The 20,550-nt window shown below is 40.7% G+C and overlaps 1 protein-coding gene across 5 annotated transcripts in view; it reads right to left on the bottom strand.

The window, feature by feature from the left end:
* LOC133557450 (ceramide transfer protein-like) overlaps positions 1–19,567 on the bottom strand; it is a 70,252-nt gene extending 50,685 nt beyond the window's left edge. For all 5 annotated transcript variants that reach the window (XM_061907912.1, XM_061907914.1, XM_061907913.1 and 2 more), the window contains exons 1-2: positions 19,188–19,567; positions 16,183–16,317 (exon numbers count right to left, since the gene is read on the bottom strand). In XM_061907912.1, the coding sequence (XP_061763896.1) occupies positions 16,183–16,317; positions 19,188–19,298 (246 nt within the window). In that variant the 5' untranslated portion in view covers positions 19,299–19,567. The remainder of the gene's footprint in view (positions 1–16,182; positions 16,318–19,187) is intronic.
* Between the last annotated feature and the right edge of the window lie 983 nt (positions 19,568–20,550).

The raw sequence follows: 20,550 nt of genomic DNA, 5'->3' as shown, positions 1-20,550 counted from the left end.
GCGGAGCAGAGAGGTAGCAGCGTGGGTAATGTTAGCTGTGGTGCTAGCGGTAATACGAGAGAAAGAAGGTGCGAATCTGGTAACAAACGAAGGAAGAATTAATTCCCAAGAAAAACAGCAGGGGGTCCATCGTTTGGCGCAGTGTAAATTTTGACGGAAAAATTTGATTTAGTTTTAGTCATAGTCTTTTGACTAAAATGTAATTTAGTTTTAGTCATAATTTAGTTATTTACATTTTTTTAGTTTAAGTTGGGGCTTCACGGTGGCAGAGGGGTTAGTGCGTCTGCCTCACAATACGAAGGTCCTGCAGTCCTGGGTTCAAATCCAGGCTCGGGATCTTTCTGTGTGGAGTTTGCATGTTCTCCCCGTGAATGCGTGGGTTCCCTCCGGGTACTCCGGCTTCCTCCCACTTCCAAAGAAGACATGCACCTGGGGATAGGTTGATTGGCAACACTAAAATGACCCTAGAGTGTGAATGTGAGTGTGAATGTTGTCTGTCTATCTGTGTTGGCCCTGCGATTAGGTGGCGACTTGTCCAGGGTGTACCCCGCCTTCCGCCCGATTGTAGCTGAGATAGGCGCCAGCGCCCCCCGCGACCCCAAAAAAGGGAATAAGCGGTAGAAAATGGATGGATGGATGGATAGTTTAAGTTGACGAAATATCATAAGATTATAGTCGACGAAAACTACAGTAGATTTAGTCGACTAAAGGGTAATATTTAAACTTTCCCTTCAATTTCTGAAAGTCAAAGCAAAACAGCGGAAAAATCACCGCTACAAGTCGTATTTTGATGAAAATCATGTCTCCAAATTTAGTATTTCACGAGTAAGCCGTGTAATAAACGGGATAACGTCGAGTGAGTTGTACGTTGTGGAAAATTCTTACCTCTGTGTGGATTTCGGGGTGATTCGACTGTAAATGTCGCTCCAAGTTTGTTGTGTTTTTCCCCGTAATCCTCGCGCTGCATTTCTTACACTGCGTCTTGTTATCTTTGACGTCAAATACAACATTTCCCCATATGTCCTCTCTCCTCTTCCTCTCCGGCGTTGACATGTTGTCTTCTGCAGTCTCAAACGCAAACTACGTTTACGTGACTTCCTTACCACGTCGCTCTGATTGGTTCTCTTCCCAACTCCTCCCGCCTCTTCCTAACAAAATGAGTTCCGATTGGATCTCGTCTCTGGCAAACATTTTCGTCTCGTTTTTCTTCCTTGACGAATATGTCAATTCACCTCGTCATCGTCTTAGTCCACGTAAATTATTTTTTATTTAGTTATTGTCTCGTTTTAGTCAGGAAAAAAAAGTTTGTTGACGATAACTATGACGAAAAATTTTCGTCAACAAAATTAACACTGGTTTGGCGGTGGTTTGGCTTCAAGCGGGAAGATGTCGAACAGACCACCGTGGGGCAAAAGCGTTGCTACAAAAAGTAGCATTACTGCTAATGTGTAGCATCGTTTGAAAAGTCGCCTGCTAGAGCAGGGGTCGGGAACCTTTTTGGCTAAGAGGGCCAAAAAGCCAAATATTTTAAAATATATTTCCGTAAGAGCCATATAATATTTTTTTTAACACTGAACACAACTAAACACGTGCATTTTTAAGTAAGACCAACATTTCTAGAGTATAATAGGTCTCTTATTCTTTGTAATAACATTGTTATTCTGAAGCTAACTGTGGAGGAGGCGTGGCCCGCAGCGACAGGTGCGTAGATGGCCCACCTGGGCCTTGTTATCTAATCACCTGTCGCTCTGTTATAAGCAGCAGCCAGGAGGAGAGACTGGGTTGGGGCTGGAAAAAACTATTGCTGGAAAGCAACTGAGAGACTTATTGAAAAATATAACAATATTGTAACCCTGAAACAGGCTCTCATGTCGGTGCTTGGGGGTCCGAAGAACCCCCAGGAGGGCAAGCCCCACACTAACCAATAATAAATAAATAACTTCTTACCATTAATGCAACTTCTTGAACAGGTGCGGTAGAAAACAGATGGATGGATTAAAAACACATGAGGATGTTTTATATTTTGAACATTATTTTTAACACTGTGATTACAAGTGGAATTATTCATTACTTATCGTGTTAAGCAATGTCAGTTCAGATTTATCTGAGAACCAGGTGTAGTCATCAAAAGAGCCACATCTGGCTCTAGAGCCATAGGTTCCCTACCCCTGTGCTAGAGAATGGAGAGTGCTTACTCCGCATGTCAACATCTCCGTTCGATCCCACACCATCAAAATGCAGAGGCAACCGTTTCCCGATCAACACCGTATGAAAAAAATAGTCAACAACAAAAGGAGATAATGTCCGCAGGAGCCTACTACACAGCGAAGGACATACACTTTCATTTCCTATTATGCAGCTCATTTTTATTTGACACTTATTGAAATATCTTGTGTGACATCATGCACAAAAGTGCACTTTATTTGTTTTAAACTATTATAGTGGTGTTCTGTACAAAAAGTGCACTTTAATTTTGTGTTGTTTTGATATGTCAGCTTAGTGACATCATGCACAAAAGTGCACTTTATTTGTTTTAAACTATTATAGTGGTGTTCTGTACAAAAAGTGCACTTTAATTTAGTGTTGTTTTGATATGTCAGCTTAGTGACATCATGCACAAAAGTGCACTCATAGCTTGTTTTTAAAATGTCTCTCCCAATCTTGCACTCTGTTTTGGAAAAGACATGAATGTTTGTGCCACTGCTTAATAACTGTTTCATAAATACAGTTTTAGTTGTGAATTCCCTCTCTGCATGAATGTTTAAAAGTAGCATATATTAATGCAGTGTGAAGAAGAATGTTTTAATGTAGACACATAGAATCATCATACTGCTGTGATTATATGCATCAAGTGTTCATTCAAGGCTAAGGCAAAAATATCCAGATATATATGCTGGATCGTGACAAGGCCTAAAAATATCGAAATATTAAAAGGCCGTATCGCCCAGCCCTACCGGTACATCAACACGACGTTAGCTAATCAATGACTAAATTAACCGTGCATGTTAGCAAATTGGAATTGAGACAAGTGTAGTGTGACGCTAAAAGAGGATCAGGTTCTTAGTGTGAGTCAGAAAGAGCATTAGGACATGTGGTCAGCCTCTTTCCTGATGACTAATGTACAGGAAGTCACACGACTTGCATTTCCTGCAAGTATTCTCCAAGACGTGAAGTGAATTATATTTATATAGCGCTTTTCTCTCGTGACTCAACGCGCTTTACATAGTGAAACCCAATATCAAAGTTGCATTTAAACCAGTGTGGGTGGCATTAGGAACAGGGAATCAAACCTGGAACTCTCAACTGTCACTGGTAATGGTCAGTTCGACCAAATGATCACCTCTACCTTTAAAGGCCTACTGAAATGAGATGTTCTTATTCAAACGGGGATAGCAGGTCCATTCTATGTGTCATACTTGATCATTTCGCGATATTGCCATATTTTTGCTGAAAGGATTTAGTAGAGAACATCGACGATAAAGTTCGCAACTTTTGGTCGCTAATAAAAAAGCCTTGCCTGTACCGGAAGTAGCAGGCGATGTGCGTGTGACGTCACGAGTTGTGGAGCTCCTCACATCTGAACATTGTTTACAATCATGGCCACCAGCAGCGAGAGCGATTCGGACGGAGAAAGCGACGATTTCCCCATTAATTTGAGCGAGGATGAAAGATTCGTGGATGAGGAAAGTGAGAGTGAAGGACTAGGGAAAGAAAAATAAATAAATAAAAAAAATATACGGCAGAGCGATTCAGATGTTATTAGACACATTTACTAGGATAATTCTGGAAAATCCCTTATCTGCGTATTGTGTTACTAGTGTTTTAGTGAGATTATATGGTGGTACCTGTACAACTGAAAGTCGGAGGGGTGTGGTGACCGCCAGTGTCTCCAAGGGAAGCCACGTTTCTCGACGAGGCGAAAGCAGCCGTTGGGGCCGGGCTGAGATTTTTTTTTCCCCCCCTTCTCCACAGTGGAAGTATCCGACGGTCGGGGGCGGCCAGTGAGAGGAGGCAAGAGAGTCGCAGCTGCCTCTTCGACAGGTGCAGGAGGAACGACGCAAGCTCGCCGCTCATGTCTACGGTAAGAGCCAACTTATTACAGCCATTTTCTCACCGAAACCTGCCAGTTGACATGTTTTAGGGAACCATGTCCGCTTGACCGCTCTGTTTCATAGTAAAGCTTCACCGTCATCTTTCGAGAATGTAAACAATGAAACAAGGAAACACCGGCTGTGTTTGTGTTGCTAAAGGCGGCCGCAATACACCGCTTTCCACCTACATCTTTCTTCTTTGACCTCTCCATTATTAATTGAACAAATTGCAAAAGATTCAGCAACACAGATGTCCAGAATAATGTGGAATTATGTGATGAAAAGAGACGACCTATAGCTGTGATCGGTGCTGGACCAAAAATGTCCTCTACAATGCGTGACGTCACGCGCACGCGTCATCATACCGCGACATTTTAGCATCATACTACCGCGCGAAATTTAATTTTTCATTTTTTTTCGGGGGGACATCCAGCATCAGACATTTCCATCCACTGAATCATATTCACATACATCACATAGCCGTTGTCTGCCCTAAATGTCAAAATAATTTTTGTTTATATACCCATGATACCACCCACCCCCCCAAAAGAAGAAAAAGAAACAGAGATAACAAAAACAAGGTAGTATCTACACATTAGAGATGCGCGGATAGGCAATTATATCATCCGCAACCACATCACCAAAGTAGTCATCCACCCGAACCAACATTTTATCAGAACCGCAACCGCCCGCTCGTTGAAATACATCAGAGGTCGGCCACCTTTACCACTCAAAGAACAATTAAACCCGTTTCACAGAGTAAAGATGACAATGGGAGCCACTAACGTTCTCGCAAATATCCAAGTGTTCATCCTGATGACAAGAATAAGGGCGTGCTGTGAAGCCATTGCCTTTGACAGCTTCAACAACATGTACAAACCGATTGTTAGTCTGGCAACATGTTGTAAGCAGCTTCCGCAATTACACGTACAAGATTGAAAGGCATACTGGGTGACACAGAGTACACTGATGGTTGTGATATAAACAATTTTAACACTCTTACTAATATGCGCCACGCTGTGAAGCAACACCAAACACGAATGGCAAACACATTTCGGGAGAACATCCTCACAGTAACACAACATAAACGCAACATAAAAAATACCCAGAATCCTTTGCATCCGTGATTACCATGAATATATTTTACACCCCCGCGCCCCCAACCCCGCCCACCTTACCGACGCACGGGGGGTGGCGGGGTTTGCTGCTAGCAGGGTGTATAAAATAGTCAGGCTGTGTCACAGATGCAAAGGATTCTGGGTATTTGTTGTGTTGCGTTTATGTTGTGTTACTGGGAGGATGTTCTCCCGAAATGTGTTTGTCATTCTTGTTTGGTGTGGCTTCACAGCGTGGCGCATATTACTAAGAGTGTTGAAATTGTTTATATCACAACCATTAGTGTACTCTGTGTCACCCAGTATGCCTTGCAGTCGTGTGCGTGTGTCCGACACACAACATGTTGCTGGACTGACAAGCAGATCGTACCTGTTGTAGAGGGCGACAAAGTCAATGACTTCATAGCACGCCCTAATACTTATTATCTGGGTGACAGCCGCCAGTCATTCTAGAGAATGATTACGTCTCCTATTGTCTTTTTCGCTTTGTGACACGGGTCCCAAATGGCTCTTTGAATGGTGAAGTATACCGATCCCTGAACCATGTATAACAATTATTTCCAAATGGTTCAACCGCCACCCGCCCGAATCTAATTAAAATCTATTTTTTCGTCATGTCACCCGCCCGACCCGCGGTTTATCCGCAGATGAGACCGCAAACCGCGCAGCTCTACTACACATACATCAATTAAATCAGCAAGAAATAATAATAAACAGAAATAAAATAAAATAAAAATATACAGATACTTATATATATATATATATATATATATATATATATATATATATATATACATACACACACACACATAGGGAGTAATCTTTTTTTTTTTTTTTTTTTAAACAGTACACTAATTCCAGAGATTTAAGTCAGGCTTATGGGGCGTGACATAATTGACCCAGTTTTCCCAGTATGAGGTAAATTTCTCCAATTTATAATAAATAAAGGCAGTTATCTTCTCCATTTTATATATGTCCATTGTGGTTTCCATCCATTGCTTCAAAGTTGGGCTCTCCTGGGATATCCATTTCCTAGTGATGGTCTTTTTGCAAGCCACCAGTAGGATATTCCATCCATCCATCCATTTTCTACCGCTTGTTCCCTTTTGGGCTCGCGGGGGGCGCTGGCGCCTATCTCAGCTACAATCGGGCGGAAGGCGGGGTACACCCTGGACAAGTCGCCACCTCATCGCAGGGCCAACACAGATAGACAGACAACATTCACACTCACATTCACACACTAGGGCCAATTTAGTGTTGCCAATCAACCTATCCCCAGGTGCATGTCTTTGGAAGTGGGAGGAAGCCGGGGAGAACATGCAAACTCCACACAGAAAGATCCCGAGCCTGGATTTGAACCCAGGACTCCAGGACCTTCGTATTGTGAGGCAGACGCACTAACCCCTCTGCCACCGTGAAGCCCCAGTAGGATATTCATTAAGTATTTATCTTTCTTCAGCCAATCTCGAGGTGCAAGTCCAAAAAACAAAGTTTTCCTTTCAAGGGGTATTTCTTGTTTAAAAATATCTCTTTCCAATAAATCGTTAATATTGCATTTAGTAAACTAAACCGGCCGTATTGGCATGTGTTGCAATGTTAATATTTCATCATTGATGTATAAACTATCAGACTGCGTGGTCGGTAGTAGCGGGTTTCAGTAGGGCCTTTAATTAACGCTTTTCGCTTGGAAATCCCAGATAAGACGTTGCTTGAGAACGCTGCGTGGACGTGTTGGGTGTGTTGTCAGTGGGAGGAGGTCTGGCAACAGGGGTGTGTGACTCCAAGGTTAATATTTACATTGGCAGAGGACGGTGGAAGCTGAGCAAACACAGGCTGGAGTACGAGCTGTTGTGTAGTGCTTGTGAACGACCGCTAGTCGGGCTCGGCGTGTTTGGGCCGCGTGACCCAGTGACCTCATGAGGATTACACGAGGCACGGCGGGAAGTGCGTTAATACCGCTGATGTATTTGCTAGTGACGCACGGGGGAAAAAGCCCGGCTGAGTGGCAGTAAAGAGATGCATTCTTCGCCGGGAGGTCTTGTGATGAGGAGAAAATGACGTTTTGTCACTAGGAGATCTCCTGAAAACACTGGCTGGTCTTCGGGCGCCGCTCGGAACCCGGAAGGAAATGAGAAGCACACGGAACATCTGATTCATATTAGTCAAAACTGTATTTACATAATGATGACTCAAACAAATCTACGAGGGGGAAAAGAGGGAGGAAACCGAAGAGCATTCTTATGTAAGAAAATAATGGTTTTGTGGCCTGGGTTTGGTTCAGTTTAATTCAGTGGTTCTTAACCTGGGTTCGATCGAACCCTAGGGGTTCGGTGAGTCAGCTTTAGGGGTTCGGCGAAGGTCAAAACCCACCCGACTCATCGTGTAAATACAAACTTCTCCCTATCGACGTACTACGGATACGGCAATAGCTGACTGATTTGCAGGTGTGTAATTTGTTGTGAGTTTATGCACAGTTTGAACAATGTGATGTTCATGCACGGTTCATTTTGTGCACCAGTAAAAAAAACATGGTAACATTTTAGTATGGGGAACATATTCATCATTAATTAGCTGATTATTAACACGCTAATTAGTAACATATTGACTCTTAACTATTAGGGGTGTAACGGTACACAAAAATTTCGGTTCGGTACGTACCTCGGTTTAGAGGTCACGGTTCGGTTCATTTTCGGTACAGTAAGAAAACAACAATGTATATTTTTTGGGTTATTTATTTACCAAATTTGTAAACAATGGCTTTATCCTTTTAAGATTGGGAACACTATAATAATTCTACCCAAGTTAATCCACATTAAACTGCCTCAAGTTGTTGCTTTGATTAAATAAAATGACAAAAACCTTTCTTCTACGTATAAAAAGTGCAACATTAAACAGTTTCAAGTCAACTCATCATGCTTAATTTATTACAGCATTTGGGAAGCCTGTAGTTGATTTTTATTATATACACACACACACACACACGTAACGCTAAAAGCTAATTAGCGTTCACCTCAACCCAGAACTATGAGAGAGCTGAGCTGCAGTTTAAGTTTCTACAAGGTCAACGGGCTCATAATGATGTTTGTAATAGTTGTGACTGGGAAGTGTTTTTTATAATTTGGGTAGTGTACGATGTCAGCTGCTCACCTGCTAAACAAATATCTGCTCATCTCGATGCCGGAGCATTGAAAACATGCGCTCTGAATACGCACTGCTGATTGGCTGTGTATGTAACCAATCAGATGGTTGTGTGGGCGGGACAATGCTGGGTGCTCACTGCTCAGAGGCAGCTGCAGAGCAGCTTGTTAAGACTTTAGTTTACAAACTCGTTCGATACACCCTCGTACCGAACCGAAACCCCCATACCGAAACGGTTCAATACAAATACAAATACCGTTACACCCCTATTAACTAGTCATTATTAAGTACTTATTTATTCCTTATTCAGCATGGCCTTATTATAATCCGAACCCCCTAGCCCTGACCCTAACCAAATAACTCTAAATTAAGTCTTTATTAAATGATAAATGGGTTGTACTTGTATAGCGCTTTTCTACCTTCAAGGTACTCAAAGCGCTTTGACACTACTTCCACATTCACCCATTCACACACTGATGGAGGGAGCTGCCATGCAAGGCGCCAATCAGCACCCATCAGGAGCAAGGGTGAAGTGTCTTGCTCAGGACACAACGGACGTGACGAGGTTGGTTCTAGGTGGGATTTGAACCAGTGACCCTCGGGTTGCGGACGGCCACTCTCCCACTGCGCCACGCCGTCCCCGTTACTTAGAATATGTTCCCCTAGTGTCCAAATAACTCTAAATTAAGTCTTTGTTACTTAAAATATGTTCCTCATACTAAAGTGTTACCAAAAACATATAATTTGTCTTGAATTAAAAAAAAAAACATTTTATTTTTCACTAAAGAAGGGTTTGGTGAATGCGCATATGAAACTGGTGGGGTTGGGTACCTCCAACAAGCTTAAGAACCCCTGGTTTAATTTGAAGAGTACGAGGGGTGGAAAGGTTCACAAAATCCACAGTTCAGAACTTGTTTAGGAATAGGGAGACGGTATTCAGTTCGGTTCACTTTGTTCTTTTTACGCCCGAGAATACCATTAAAAATCCACCATTACATGGTTCATACAAAAATAACGCTGCTACTTTTTTCCTACGCTTTGAACTCTGCTACTTATAAAACGGTGCAGCTAACTTATTGATTGTTCTTCACTATAGACCATAACATTTTGTATTCAACATAGGGCTGGGCGATATGGCCTTTTTTTAATATCTCGAAATTTTTAGGCCATATCGCGATACACGTTATATATCTCGATATGAACACTTGATACATATAATCACAGCAGTATGATGATTCTATGTGTCTACATTAAAACATTCTTGTTCATACTGCATTAATATAAGCTTGTTTTAAACTTTCATTCAGAGAAGGAAATCACAACTAAGTCAATTGACCAAAACTGTATTTATTTAACAGTTATTAGCAGGTGACTTTTCAAATGATGTTACATATTAGCAGTAATGCTACTTCCGGTAGCGACGCTTGTGCCCCACACTTGACAAATTAAAGTTGTTTATTCGATATATTCCCGCTTTGAAGCCGAACCGCCGCCAGACGATGGACCCCCTGCTGTTTTTCTCGGGATTTAATTCTTCCTTCATTCGCTACCAGATTCGCACCTTCTTTCTCTCGTAATACCACTCGCACGGATTCGCTAGCACCACAGCTAACGTCACCCGTTGCTGCTACCACTCTGCACACGGAGGGCTCGCAATATATCGAGTACATCGATATATCGCCCAGCCCTAATTCAATAAATAGTTTTCATAAAACAACCACAGACACTAAAAAGGTGCGTTGTTGTTTGTGCTATGGCGCCATCTTTTGGATGAGTTCACTGACTGCAGGTGATGCCTTCAAGGCCTACTGAAACCCACTCTTACCGTCTGATAGTTTATATATCAATGATGAAATCTTAACATTGCAACACATGCCAATACGGCCGGTTTAGGTTACTTAAGTGCAATTTAAAATTTCGCGCGGAAGTATCATGTGACGTCACGCATTGTAGAGGACATGTTGTTCCAGCACCGTTCCCAGCTATAAGTCGTCTGTTTTCATCGCATAATTCCACAGTATTATGGACATTTGTGTTGCTGAATCTTTTGCAATTTGTTCAATGAATAATGGAGACGTCAAAGAAGAAAGCTGTAGGTGGGAAGCGGTGTATTGCGGCCGTCTTTAGCAACACAAACACAGCCGGTGTTTTATTGTTTACATTCCCGAAAGATGACAGTCAAGCTTTACTATGGAACAGAGATGTCAAACGAACATGGTTGGATTGGACCACACACACAAAGTCCAGTGTATTATGCAGCGATCATTTCGAAAGATCGTGTTTCGAAGAGGGTCCCTTGCGAAGGGCAGAGATTGGCATCGCCACCACCCGTCGACTGGTGCTGAAGAAAGGTGCGGGGCCGACCTTCAGCTTGTACAGTTACGACCATATAATCTCACTAAAACACTAGTAACACAATAAGCAGATAAGGGATTTTCCAGAATTATCCTAGTAAATGTGTCTGTTTAATAACATCTGCATCGCTCCCACTGCCCTCTAGTCTTTTTTTTTTTCTTCTAGTCCTTCACTCTCGCTTTCCTCATCCAAGAATCTTTCATCCTCGCTCAAAGTAATGGGGAAATCGTCGCTTTCTCGGTCCGAATCGCTCTCGCTGCTGGTGGCCCTGATTGTAAACAATGTTCAGATGTGAGGAGCTCTACAACCCGTGACATCACGCGCACATTGATACAGGCAAGGTTTTTTTTATTAGCGACCAAAAGTTGCTAACTTTATTGTCGATGTTCTTTACTAAATCCTTTCAGCAAAAATATGGAAATATCGCGAAATGATCAAGTATGGCACAAAGAATGGACCTGCTATCCCTGTTTAAATAAGAAAATCTCATTTCAGTAGGAATTTAAACCAAAATTAAGTCACATCGAATACACTATCTTCACAGCCTGCGTTCAATTCGATGAGATGACAAAACATTTTAGCTGGTGTTTATGTTATTTGAACAATGATTCAGTTTGCAGTTAATAAAAGGAGGAGTGAACATTCCAGTCAAGAAACTAAAGACTTTATAAACAAGTTGTGACAAGGTTCACAACACATCACCTGCTGCATGTTTCCTCACATCATTAACTCTCAGTCACAGCAGCTGACGGACGCTGTATAGAGGAAATTAAAGCAACATCAAAAACTTTTCTTCTTCACTGTATACTTTTAGCGTGGGGATACAACAATGGAGGACGGAGGTTTGCCGACATTGTTCAGCAGCATGTAAGGTGTGCTTCTGCCAACACGTCAAACATGCTAACCCCTTTGAAGCGGCACCACCCCCAAGTCAACCTCGCTTTAAGGAAGAGAAAGAGGAGCGTGGTGCAAACACCGCATTCAAGCAGCCTCTCCTCGGCCAGCCAGGCAGGGCTAAAGCAATAACGAATGTTTTTATAGCAGCACATTTAAGACCATCCATCCATCCATTTCTACCACTTGTCCCGTTCGGGGTCGCGGGGGGTTGCTGTATTGCATTAAAACTAGATTTTGACCTACTTCTATGGTGGAAGAACAATAAGCCCATATATCCTCTTACTGCCAAGTAAGCCAGGCTGGGGGGGGGGGGGGGGGGCGGGGAAAAGTTAATCCGAGTCTGAGTTGACTTGAAACTGTTTAATGTTGCACTTTTTATATGTAGAAGAAAAGGTTTGTCATTTTATTTCATCCGAGCAACAACTGGAGGCAGTTTAATGTTGATTAACGTGGACCCCGACTTAAACAAGTTGAAAAACTTATTGGGGTGTTACCATTTAGTGGTCAATTGTACGGAATATGTACTGTACTGTGCAATCTACTAATGAAAGGCTCAATCAATCAATCAAAAAAAGCACTTCATATGTAAGGTTTTGTTAAGAAACCATTCTGAGCCTTATCTTATTTAGTTTTCATTTTATATATGTTGACCACATTAACCCTGGCAATGGACCCTGTGTGTATATGTATGTGATGACATTGTTTACAAATTTGGTAAATAACCCAAAAATTTATATTTTGTTGTTTTCTTACTGTACCGAAAATGAACCGAACCGTGACCTCTAAACCGAACCGACATTTTTGTGTACCGTTACACCCATATATCGGAGAAGTCTGATCTAGAAAATTGGCAAGCAGCACACCCCTTCCCCTTCGAGCTGTCCTGGATGAACTGAAATTATTTTCTCCAATCATTTTGGAACTTGCAAGCGTAATTCTTCTTCTTACTCGTCGTCGCCATGACCCTTCTTCCTTCTTCTGCTTCGTGTCTGTTACGTTTTTGGACATTACTACTTGCCGTAGTTTTGAAGCAATGCGTGATGGGAATCCTGATGTTGTGTGTCAGTGCATTAAGGTGACTCCGTGCCTGCCTACTTTATGGGTTGTAAATAAACCTATGGATAACGGAGACATATATAATAGTCTCCTTTTTCGGGTGGGAATCGGGAGAAATTCTGGAGAATGGCTTCCCCGGGAGGGGCACTGAAATTTGGGAGTCTCCCGGGAAAATCGAGAGGGTTGGCAAGTATGCCCTATCTTGCCGATTGTATTGTACCATATGTCCCGGCAAGAAATCTGCGTTCAAAGGACTCCGGCTTGTTAGTGATTCTTAAAGCCCAAAAAAAGTCTGCGGGCTATAGAGCGTTTTCCGTTCGGGCTCCAGTACTCTGGAATGCCCTCCCGGTAACAGTTTGAGATGCCACCTCAGTAGAAGCATTTAAGTCTCACCTTGAAACTCATTTGTATACTCTAGCCTTTAAATAGACTCCCTTTTTAGACCAGTTGATCTGCCGTTTCTTTTCTTTTTCTTCTATGTCCCACTCTCCTTTGTGGAGGGGGTCCGGTCCGATCCGGTGGCCATGTACTGCTTGCCTGTGTATATCTCTGCGATGCTGATCCGCCTCCGCTTGGGATGGTTTCCTGCTGGCTCCGCTGTGAACGGGACTCTCGCTGCTGTGTTGGATCCGCTTTGGACTGGACTCTCGCGACTGTGTTGGATCCATTGTGGATTGAACTTTCACAGTATCATGTTAGACCCGCTCGACATCCATTGCTTTCCTCCTCTCTAAGGTTCTCATAGTCATCATTGTCACCGACGTCCCACTGGGTCATTATTGTCACCGATGTCCCACTGGGTGTGAGTTTTCCTTGTCCTTATGTGGGCCTACCGAGGATGTCGTGGTGGTTTGTGCAGCCCTTTGAGACACTAGTGATTTAGGGCTATATAAGTAAACATTGATTGATTGATTGATTGATATTGCAGGGGTCACCAACGTTTTTGAAACCAAGAGCTACTTCTTGGGTACTGATTAATGCGAAGGGCTACCAGTTTGATACACACTTAAATAAATTGCCAGAAATAACCAATTTGCTCAATTTACCTTTAATGAATAAATCTATATATTAAAAAATGGGTATTTCTGTCTGTCATTCCGTCGTACATTTTTTTTTCCTTTTACGGAAAGTTTTTGGGAGCGGATAAATGATGAAAAAAACACTTAATTTAACGGTTTAAAAGAGGAGAAAACACAAAAAAAAGGAAAATAAAATTTGGAAACATAGTTTATCTTCAATTTCGACTCTTTAAAATTCAACCGAAAAAAATTAATAGAAAAACTAGCTAATTCGAATCTTTTTGAAAAAAATTTAATAATTTATCGAACATCATTAGTAATTTTTCCTGATTAAGATTAATTTTAAAATTTCGATAACATGTTTTAAATAGGTTAAAATCCAATCTGCACTTTGTTAGAATATATAACAAATTGGACCAAGCTATATTTCTAACAAAGACAAATCATTATTTCTTCAATCAATCAATCAATGTTTACTTATATAGCCCTAAATCACTAGTGTCTCAAAGGGCTGCACAAACCACTACGACATCCTCGGTAGGCCCACATAAGGGCAAGGAAAACTCACACCCAGTGGGACATCGGTGACAATAATGACCCAGTGGGACGTCGGTGACAATGATGACTATGAGAACATGATACTGTGAAAGATCAATCCATAATGGATCCAACACAGTCGCGAGAGTCCAGTCTTCTACATTTTCCAGAACAAAAATTTTAAAATAAATTCAAAAGACTTTGAAATAAGATTTAAATTTGATTCTACAGATTTTCTAGATTTGCCAGAATATTTTTTGAATTTTAATCATAAGTTTGAAGAAATATTTCACAAATATTCTTCGTCAAAAAAACAAAAGCTAAAATGAAGAATTAGATTAAAATGCATTTATTATTCTTTACAATAAAAATTTAAATCAATTACTTGAACATTGATATAAATTCTCAGGAAAGAAGAGGAAGGAATTTAAAAGGTAAAAAGGTATATGTGTTTAAAAATCCTAAAATTGTTTTTAAGGTTGTGTTTTTTCTCTAAAATTGTCTTTCTGAAAGTTATAAGAAGCAAAGTAAAAAAACAAATTTATTTAAACAAGTGAAGACCAAGTCTTTAAAATATTTTCTTGGATTATCAAATTCTATTTGAGTTTTGTCTCTCTTAGAATTAAAAATGTCGAGCAAAGCGAGACCAGCTTGCTAGTAAATAAATAAAATGGAAAAAATAGAGGCAGCTCACTGGTAAGTGCTGCTATTTGAGCTATTTTTAAAACAGGCCAGCGGGCAACTCATCTGGTCCTTACGGGCGATCTGGTGCCCGCGGGCACCGCGTTGGTGACCCCTGTTCTATTCTATGCCGCGATGTGAATTAGTCTAAATTAGGGATGCACCGATTAATCGGTAACCGAATATATTCGGCCGAATATGGCAAAAAAAGCCACATTCGGCCTTTGGTGGAATGGGTTAAAAACAAGGCCGAATAGTGGCGTGTGACGCAATTTTTTGACGCGGTGACGCAATCAACCAACGTGCAGTGACGCGGTGACGTTGGGATATGTTGTGTACCTGTATAAGTGTACGAGGTGACAAGCACACACTTATTGAGATTTAGTGGGGCCTCTGTTTACATTATTAGCCTGTTGTGTAGGCTACCTGTATAAGTGTATGAGGTTACAAGCACACACTTAATTGAGATTTACTTGAGCCTTCTGTTTACATTATTAGCATATCTACTGTGGCTAAGCAGACTTTTGCCAAAAGGACAATAATTCATTTGTTGTGGGTTTATCCACTTTAATGCACTTTATTTTTTTTTGGAATGCATGTTTTGTTTGAAGGCCTAATATAAATGAAAAACTTTGCTTTTTTTGAAAAGCAAAGGCTACTGGATTATTAAAAAAATGTCAATATTCAATAAAAAATTACTTTATTTGAAAAACATGTCTAAATATTTATTCTAGGCTATTTATGCAATATAAAAAAAATTGTGAAAAACTGCATTCATTATTCGGTATTCGGCCTTCGGCCAAGCGTTTAAATTTTATTCGGCTTCGGCCACAAATTTTCATTTCGGTGCATCCCTAGTCTAAATAACGGAACATCAAACCTGTATTTTGCCGGCGATGTTTGTCATCTTATGTAAGGCACTCATGATCCAAACACAAGAACCGTGTCGGGACAACCAAACATTTCGGATTTATTTCATAAACCGCCTTATCCCCAGGCAGCACTGTACAAACAAGTTGGTTTTAATTAAGACACAGGGGAAACTAAGGGACCTGCAGTTAATTAATAAGTTGTGCCGCCCTACATGTATTCCTACTGAGAGTCCAAACAAGCAACAGTGCTTCTTCCTACCTGTGACACGTCCGAGTTACGACAGTTTGCCGGCTGAAACCTGTCGTCACCGCGCCTTCTTACAACATTCTGTCTTGCGAGACCATTTGACACTTACATAGTTGCTTAAACATATTTCCAAAGCCTCTACGGTAAATATATTGCCCTGCTGGCCACACTCACAGTAATGACCGCTTTGCTGAGGCACAGCGAGCCGCGGCAGCCGTACTCCGTCTCATCCTGGGACTTGTAGTAGCTGAGTGTGTTGTTCTTCAGAACCACCCAGCGGTCCTGCCAGCCGTGGATGTAATTGGTCCACTGGGGAGTGAAAGCACCAGTTAGAATTCTACACTTATGAGTTTAACTTGCAATTTGTAATCCATGTTTAGTTTGCGAATAAACAGTGAAATTAATTGCAAATGCTAAATAAAGCAACCGTATTGGGTCTTGGTGAATTGGGTGTACATAGTAGATACAGTACACTACACCAGCAACACACTTTATCATTTCAAACAGTAACCCCGGTGACGTGGTGATACATGTGGTAGAAGTGTGTACACTCAGTAACCCTGTGACGTAAACTGGACTTTGTATGATGGCGTAAAGCAGAGGTGTCAAAGTGGTTTTCACTGAGGGCCATTATTTTGGCCCCAGAGGGCCGTTTCTAACATTGAATACTATTGTTACTAGGGCTGTGAATCTTTAAGTGTCCCACGATTCGATTCAATATCGATTCTTGGGGTCACGATTCGATAATATATCGATTTTTTTCGATTTGATTCTCGATTCAAAAACGATATTTTTCCGATTCAAAACGATTGTGTTCATTCAATACATAGGATTTCAGCAGGATCTACCCCAGTCTGCTGACATGCTAGCAGAGTAGTAGATTTTTTTTTTTTAACTTTTATAATTGTAAAGGACAATGATTTATCAACTGATTGCAATAACGTAAATTTGTTTTAACTATTAAACGAACCAAAACTATGACTTATTTTATCTTTGTGAAAACATTGGACACAGTGTGTTGTCAAGCTTATGCGATGCGATGCAAGTGTAAGCCACTGTGACACTATTGTTCTTTTGTTTATTTTTATAAATGTCTAATGATAATGTCAATGAGGGATTTTTAATCACTGCTATGCTGAAATTATAACTAATATTGATACTGTTGTTGATAATATTCATTTTTGCTTCACTACTTTTGGCTTGTTCTGTGTCGTGTTTGTGTCTTTATTGCAGTTCTGAGTGTTGCTGGGTCAGGTTTGGTTTTGGAATTGGATTGCATTGTTATGGTTTTGCTGTGTATTGTTTTGTTGGATTTTTTTTTTTTTAAATCGTTTTTTTTTTAATTGTGAATTAGTGAAGTGAATTATATTTATATAGCGCATTTTCTCTAGTGACTCAAAGCGCTTTACATAGTGAAAACCAATATCTAAGTTACATTCAAACCAGTGTGGGTGGCACTGGGAGCAGGTGGGTAAAGTGTCTTGCCCAAGGACACAACGGCAGTGACTAGGATGGCGGAAGCGGGAATCGAACCTGCAACCTTCAAGTTGCTGGCACGGTCACTGTACCAACCGAGCTAAACCGCCCCCTATAATATTATATATAAATTAGAATCGATTCTGAATGGCACAACGTATTCAATTCGTATTCAAATCGATTTTTTCCAACACCCCTAATTATTACACTTTTTTTTTTTTAAATGCATTTTATTAGTAGATTTCTTAAAAAACTAAAATGTAATATAGAATAGATATAGAAAGCAAACTAAAAAAAAAATGAATTTATTTAAACAAGTGAAGACCAAGTCTTTAAAATAGTTTCTTGGATTTTCAAATTCTATTTGAGTTTTGTCTCTCTTAGAATTAAAAATGTCGAGCAAAGCGAGACCAGCTTGCTAGTAAATAAATACAATTTAAAAAATAGAGGCAGCTCACTGGTAAGTGCTGTTATTTGAGCTATTTTTAGAAAAGGCCAGCGGGCGACTCATCTGGTCCTTTACGGGCGACCTGGTGCCCGCGGGCACCGCGTTGGCGACCCCTGTTATAGGTTTGTATTATTTTTTTTCATGTGTGTTTTTTGTCAAATAACTGCAATATTCCCCCAAAAAATATATTTCTATGCGGAATATTTGACGTGAAGTCATTTGAATTTTAAGTGGGTCAATAATTCGGATCAACATTGATTGTTATTGTTCTTTTTTCGAGCCGTTAAAGCAGGGGTAGGGAACCTATGGCTCTAGAGCCAGATGTGGCTCTTTTGATGACTGCATCTGGCTCTCTTGATAAAGCTGAATTGACATTGCTTAACACGATAAGTAATGAATAATTCCACTTGTAATCACAGTGTTAAAAATAACGTTCAAAATATAAAACATTCTCATGCTTTTTTATGTTCAAGAAGTTGCATTAATGGTAAGAAGTAATTTATTTGTTATTGGTTAGTGTGGGGCTTGCCCTCCTGGGGGTTCTTCAGACCACCAAGAGCCTGTTTTAGGGTTACAATATTGTTTTATTTTATTTTTCTCTGTTGCTTTCCAGCAATTGTCTTTTTCTCTTTCGTCCCCACTCGCGCTCTGGCTCCAGCCCCAACCCTGTCTCTCTTCCTGGCTGCTGCTTATAACAGAAGGACAGGTGATTAGGTGGGCCATCTACGCACCCGTCGCTGATTTCGAGGCCGGTCCTGGCAACATCTTGCTTTGCTGCAGGCCCACAGGCCACACCCCCCCCCCCTCACAGTTAGCTTCAGAATAACAATGTTATTACAAAGAATAAGAGATCTATTATACTCTGAAAATGTTGGTCTTACTTAAAAATGCACGCGTTTAGTTGTGTTCAGTGTTAAAAAAAAATATTATATGGCTCTTAGGGAAATACATTTTAAAATATTTGGCTTCTTGGCTCTCTCAGCCAAAAAGGTTCCTGACCCCTGCATTAAAGTTTTAAAGGGGAAACAAACAGCCTGCATGCCAGTTTTGTGATATTCGAGTCAACATTGCAACTTTTTCTTGTTACATTTGCTCTTTTATCCCACTTTTTGATGTGTGTGTGTTTTTTTTAAGTATTTCTAGACGTTATTGTCACTGGAGGCTACATAAATACGCGCGGGGTTAAACTCGGATTAAAATGACTTTACACAGGCGGAAGTGACGTCACGTCATTGAAGAAACGGGCTCGGCTTACTTTGCTGAGGACCCCGCTGAACACCCCGCCGATGGCCGGGTGTGAGGGCTCGTCTTTGGGCTCCAGGTCCTCCTCGGAGCCGGAAGAGTTCCAGCTCTGGTTGTCCGACATGTCGTTAGCGCGCTAGCCGGGGGGTTTGAACTCGTTAATTCGGAGCAACGGCTCACCGAAGCATGGCTGCTACTGTCGTGTTTGAAATAATTAAAAATGTAAAAATAACCGAACGTCGATGATAAAAAAAACAAAACGTCTTCCCGAGGCGGCGGTAATCCGTGTGGCTCCTCTGCGGGTTCTATTGACAGCTTTCTGGGTGTCCCTCCGCCATGTTCGCCTTGACGTCTCCGCGGGTCTCGGGCGGCGCGCGCAGCCAGCGAGGGGCGCTGGCCGCCGTGACGTCACTAAAGCCCTTTCCTAATTTGGGCGTCAGGCCCCGCCCACTTGTTTATCCCACTGGAAATAGAGCTCGACTGACGCTGATGGAGCTCAATTTAGCTTCACGGTTGCTGGAAGGAAATCCCCACACTTTATTTATCCTAAATGTATTTATTATTATTATCTACACCAGGGGACACCAACCTTTTTCAATCAATCAATCAATGATTATTTACATAGCCCTAAATCACTAGTGTCTCAAAGGGCTGCACAAACCACAACAACATCCTCCATAGAGCCCACATTTTTGAAACCAAGAGCTACTTCTTGGGTACTAATTAATGCGAAGGGCTACCAGTTTGATACACACTTAAATAGATTGCCAAAAATAGCCAATTCGCTCAATTTACCTTTAATAAATAAATTAATATATATAAAATGGGTATTTCTGTCTGTCATTCCGTCGTACATTTTTTTTTTCTTTTACGGAAGGTTTTCTGTAGAGAATAAATGAGGGGGAAAAAACAATCTAACGGTTTAAAAGAGGAGAAAACATGAAAAAAATGAAAATTAAATTTTGAAACCTAGTTTATCTTCAATTTCGACTCTTTAAAATTCAACCGAAAAAAAATGAAGAGAAAAACTAGCTAATTCGAATCTTTTTGAAAGCATTTAAAAAAAAGAATGTATGGAACATCATTAGTAATTTTTCCTAAGATTCATTATAGAATTTTGATGACATGTTTTAAATAGGTTAAAATCCAATCTGCATTTTGTTAGAATATATAACAAATTGGACCAAGCTATATTTCTAACAAAGACAAATCATTATTTCTTCTAGATTTTCCAGAAAAAACATTTTAAAAGAAATTCAAAAGACTTTGAAATAAGATTCAAATTTGATTCTAAAGGTTTTTTAGATTTGCCAGAATATTTTTTTTGAATTTTAATCATAATTTTGAAGAAATATTTCACAAATAATCTTCGTTGA

The sequence above is a fragment of the Nerophis ophidion genome, linkage group LG08 (genome assembly GCF_033978795.1).
Source record: "Nerophis ophidion isolate RoL-2023_Sa linkage group LG08, RoL_Noph_v1.0, whole genome shotgun sequence".
NCBI classification, from domain to species: domain Eukaryota; kingdom Metazoa; phylum Chordata; class Actinopteri; order Syngnathiformes; family Syngnathidae; genus Nerophis; species Nerophis ophidion.
The sequence above is the reverse complement of the archived record's forward strand: the minus strand, read 5'-3'. Positions and strand labels throughout refer to the sequence as shown.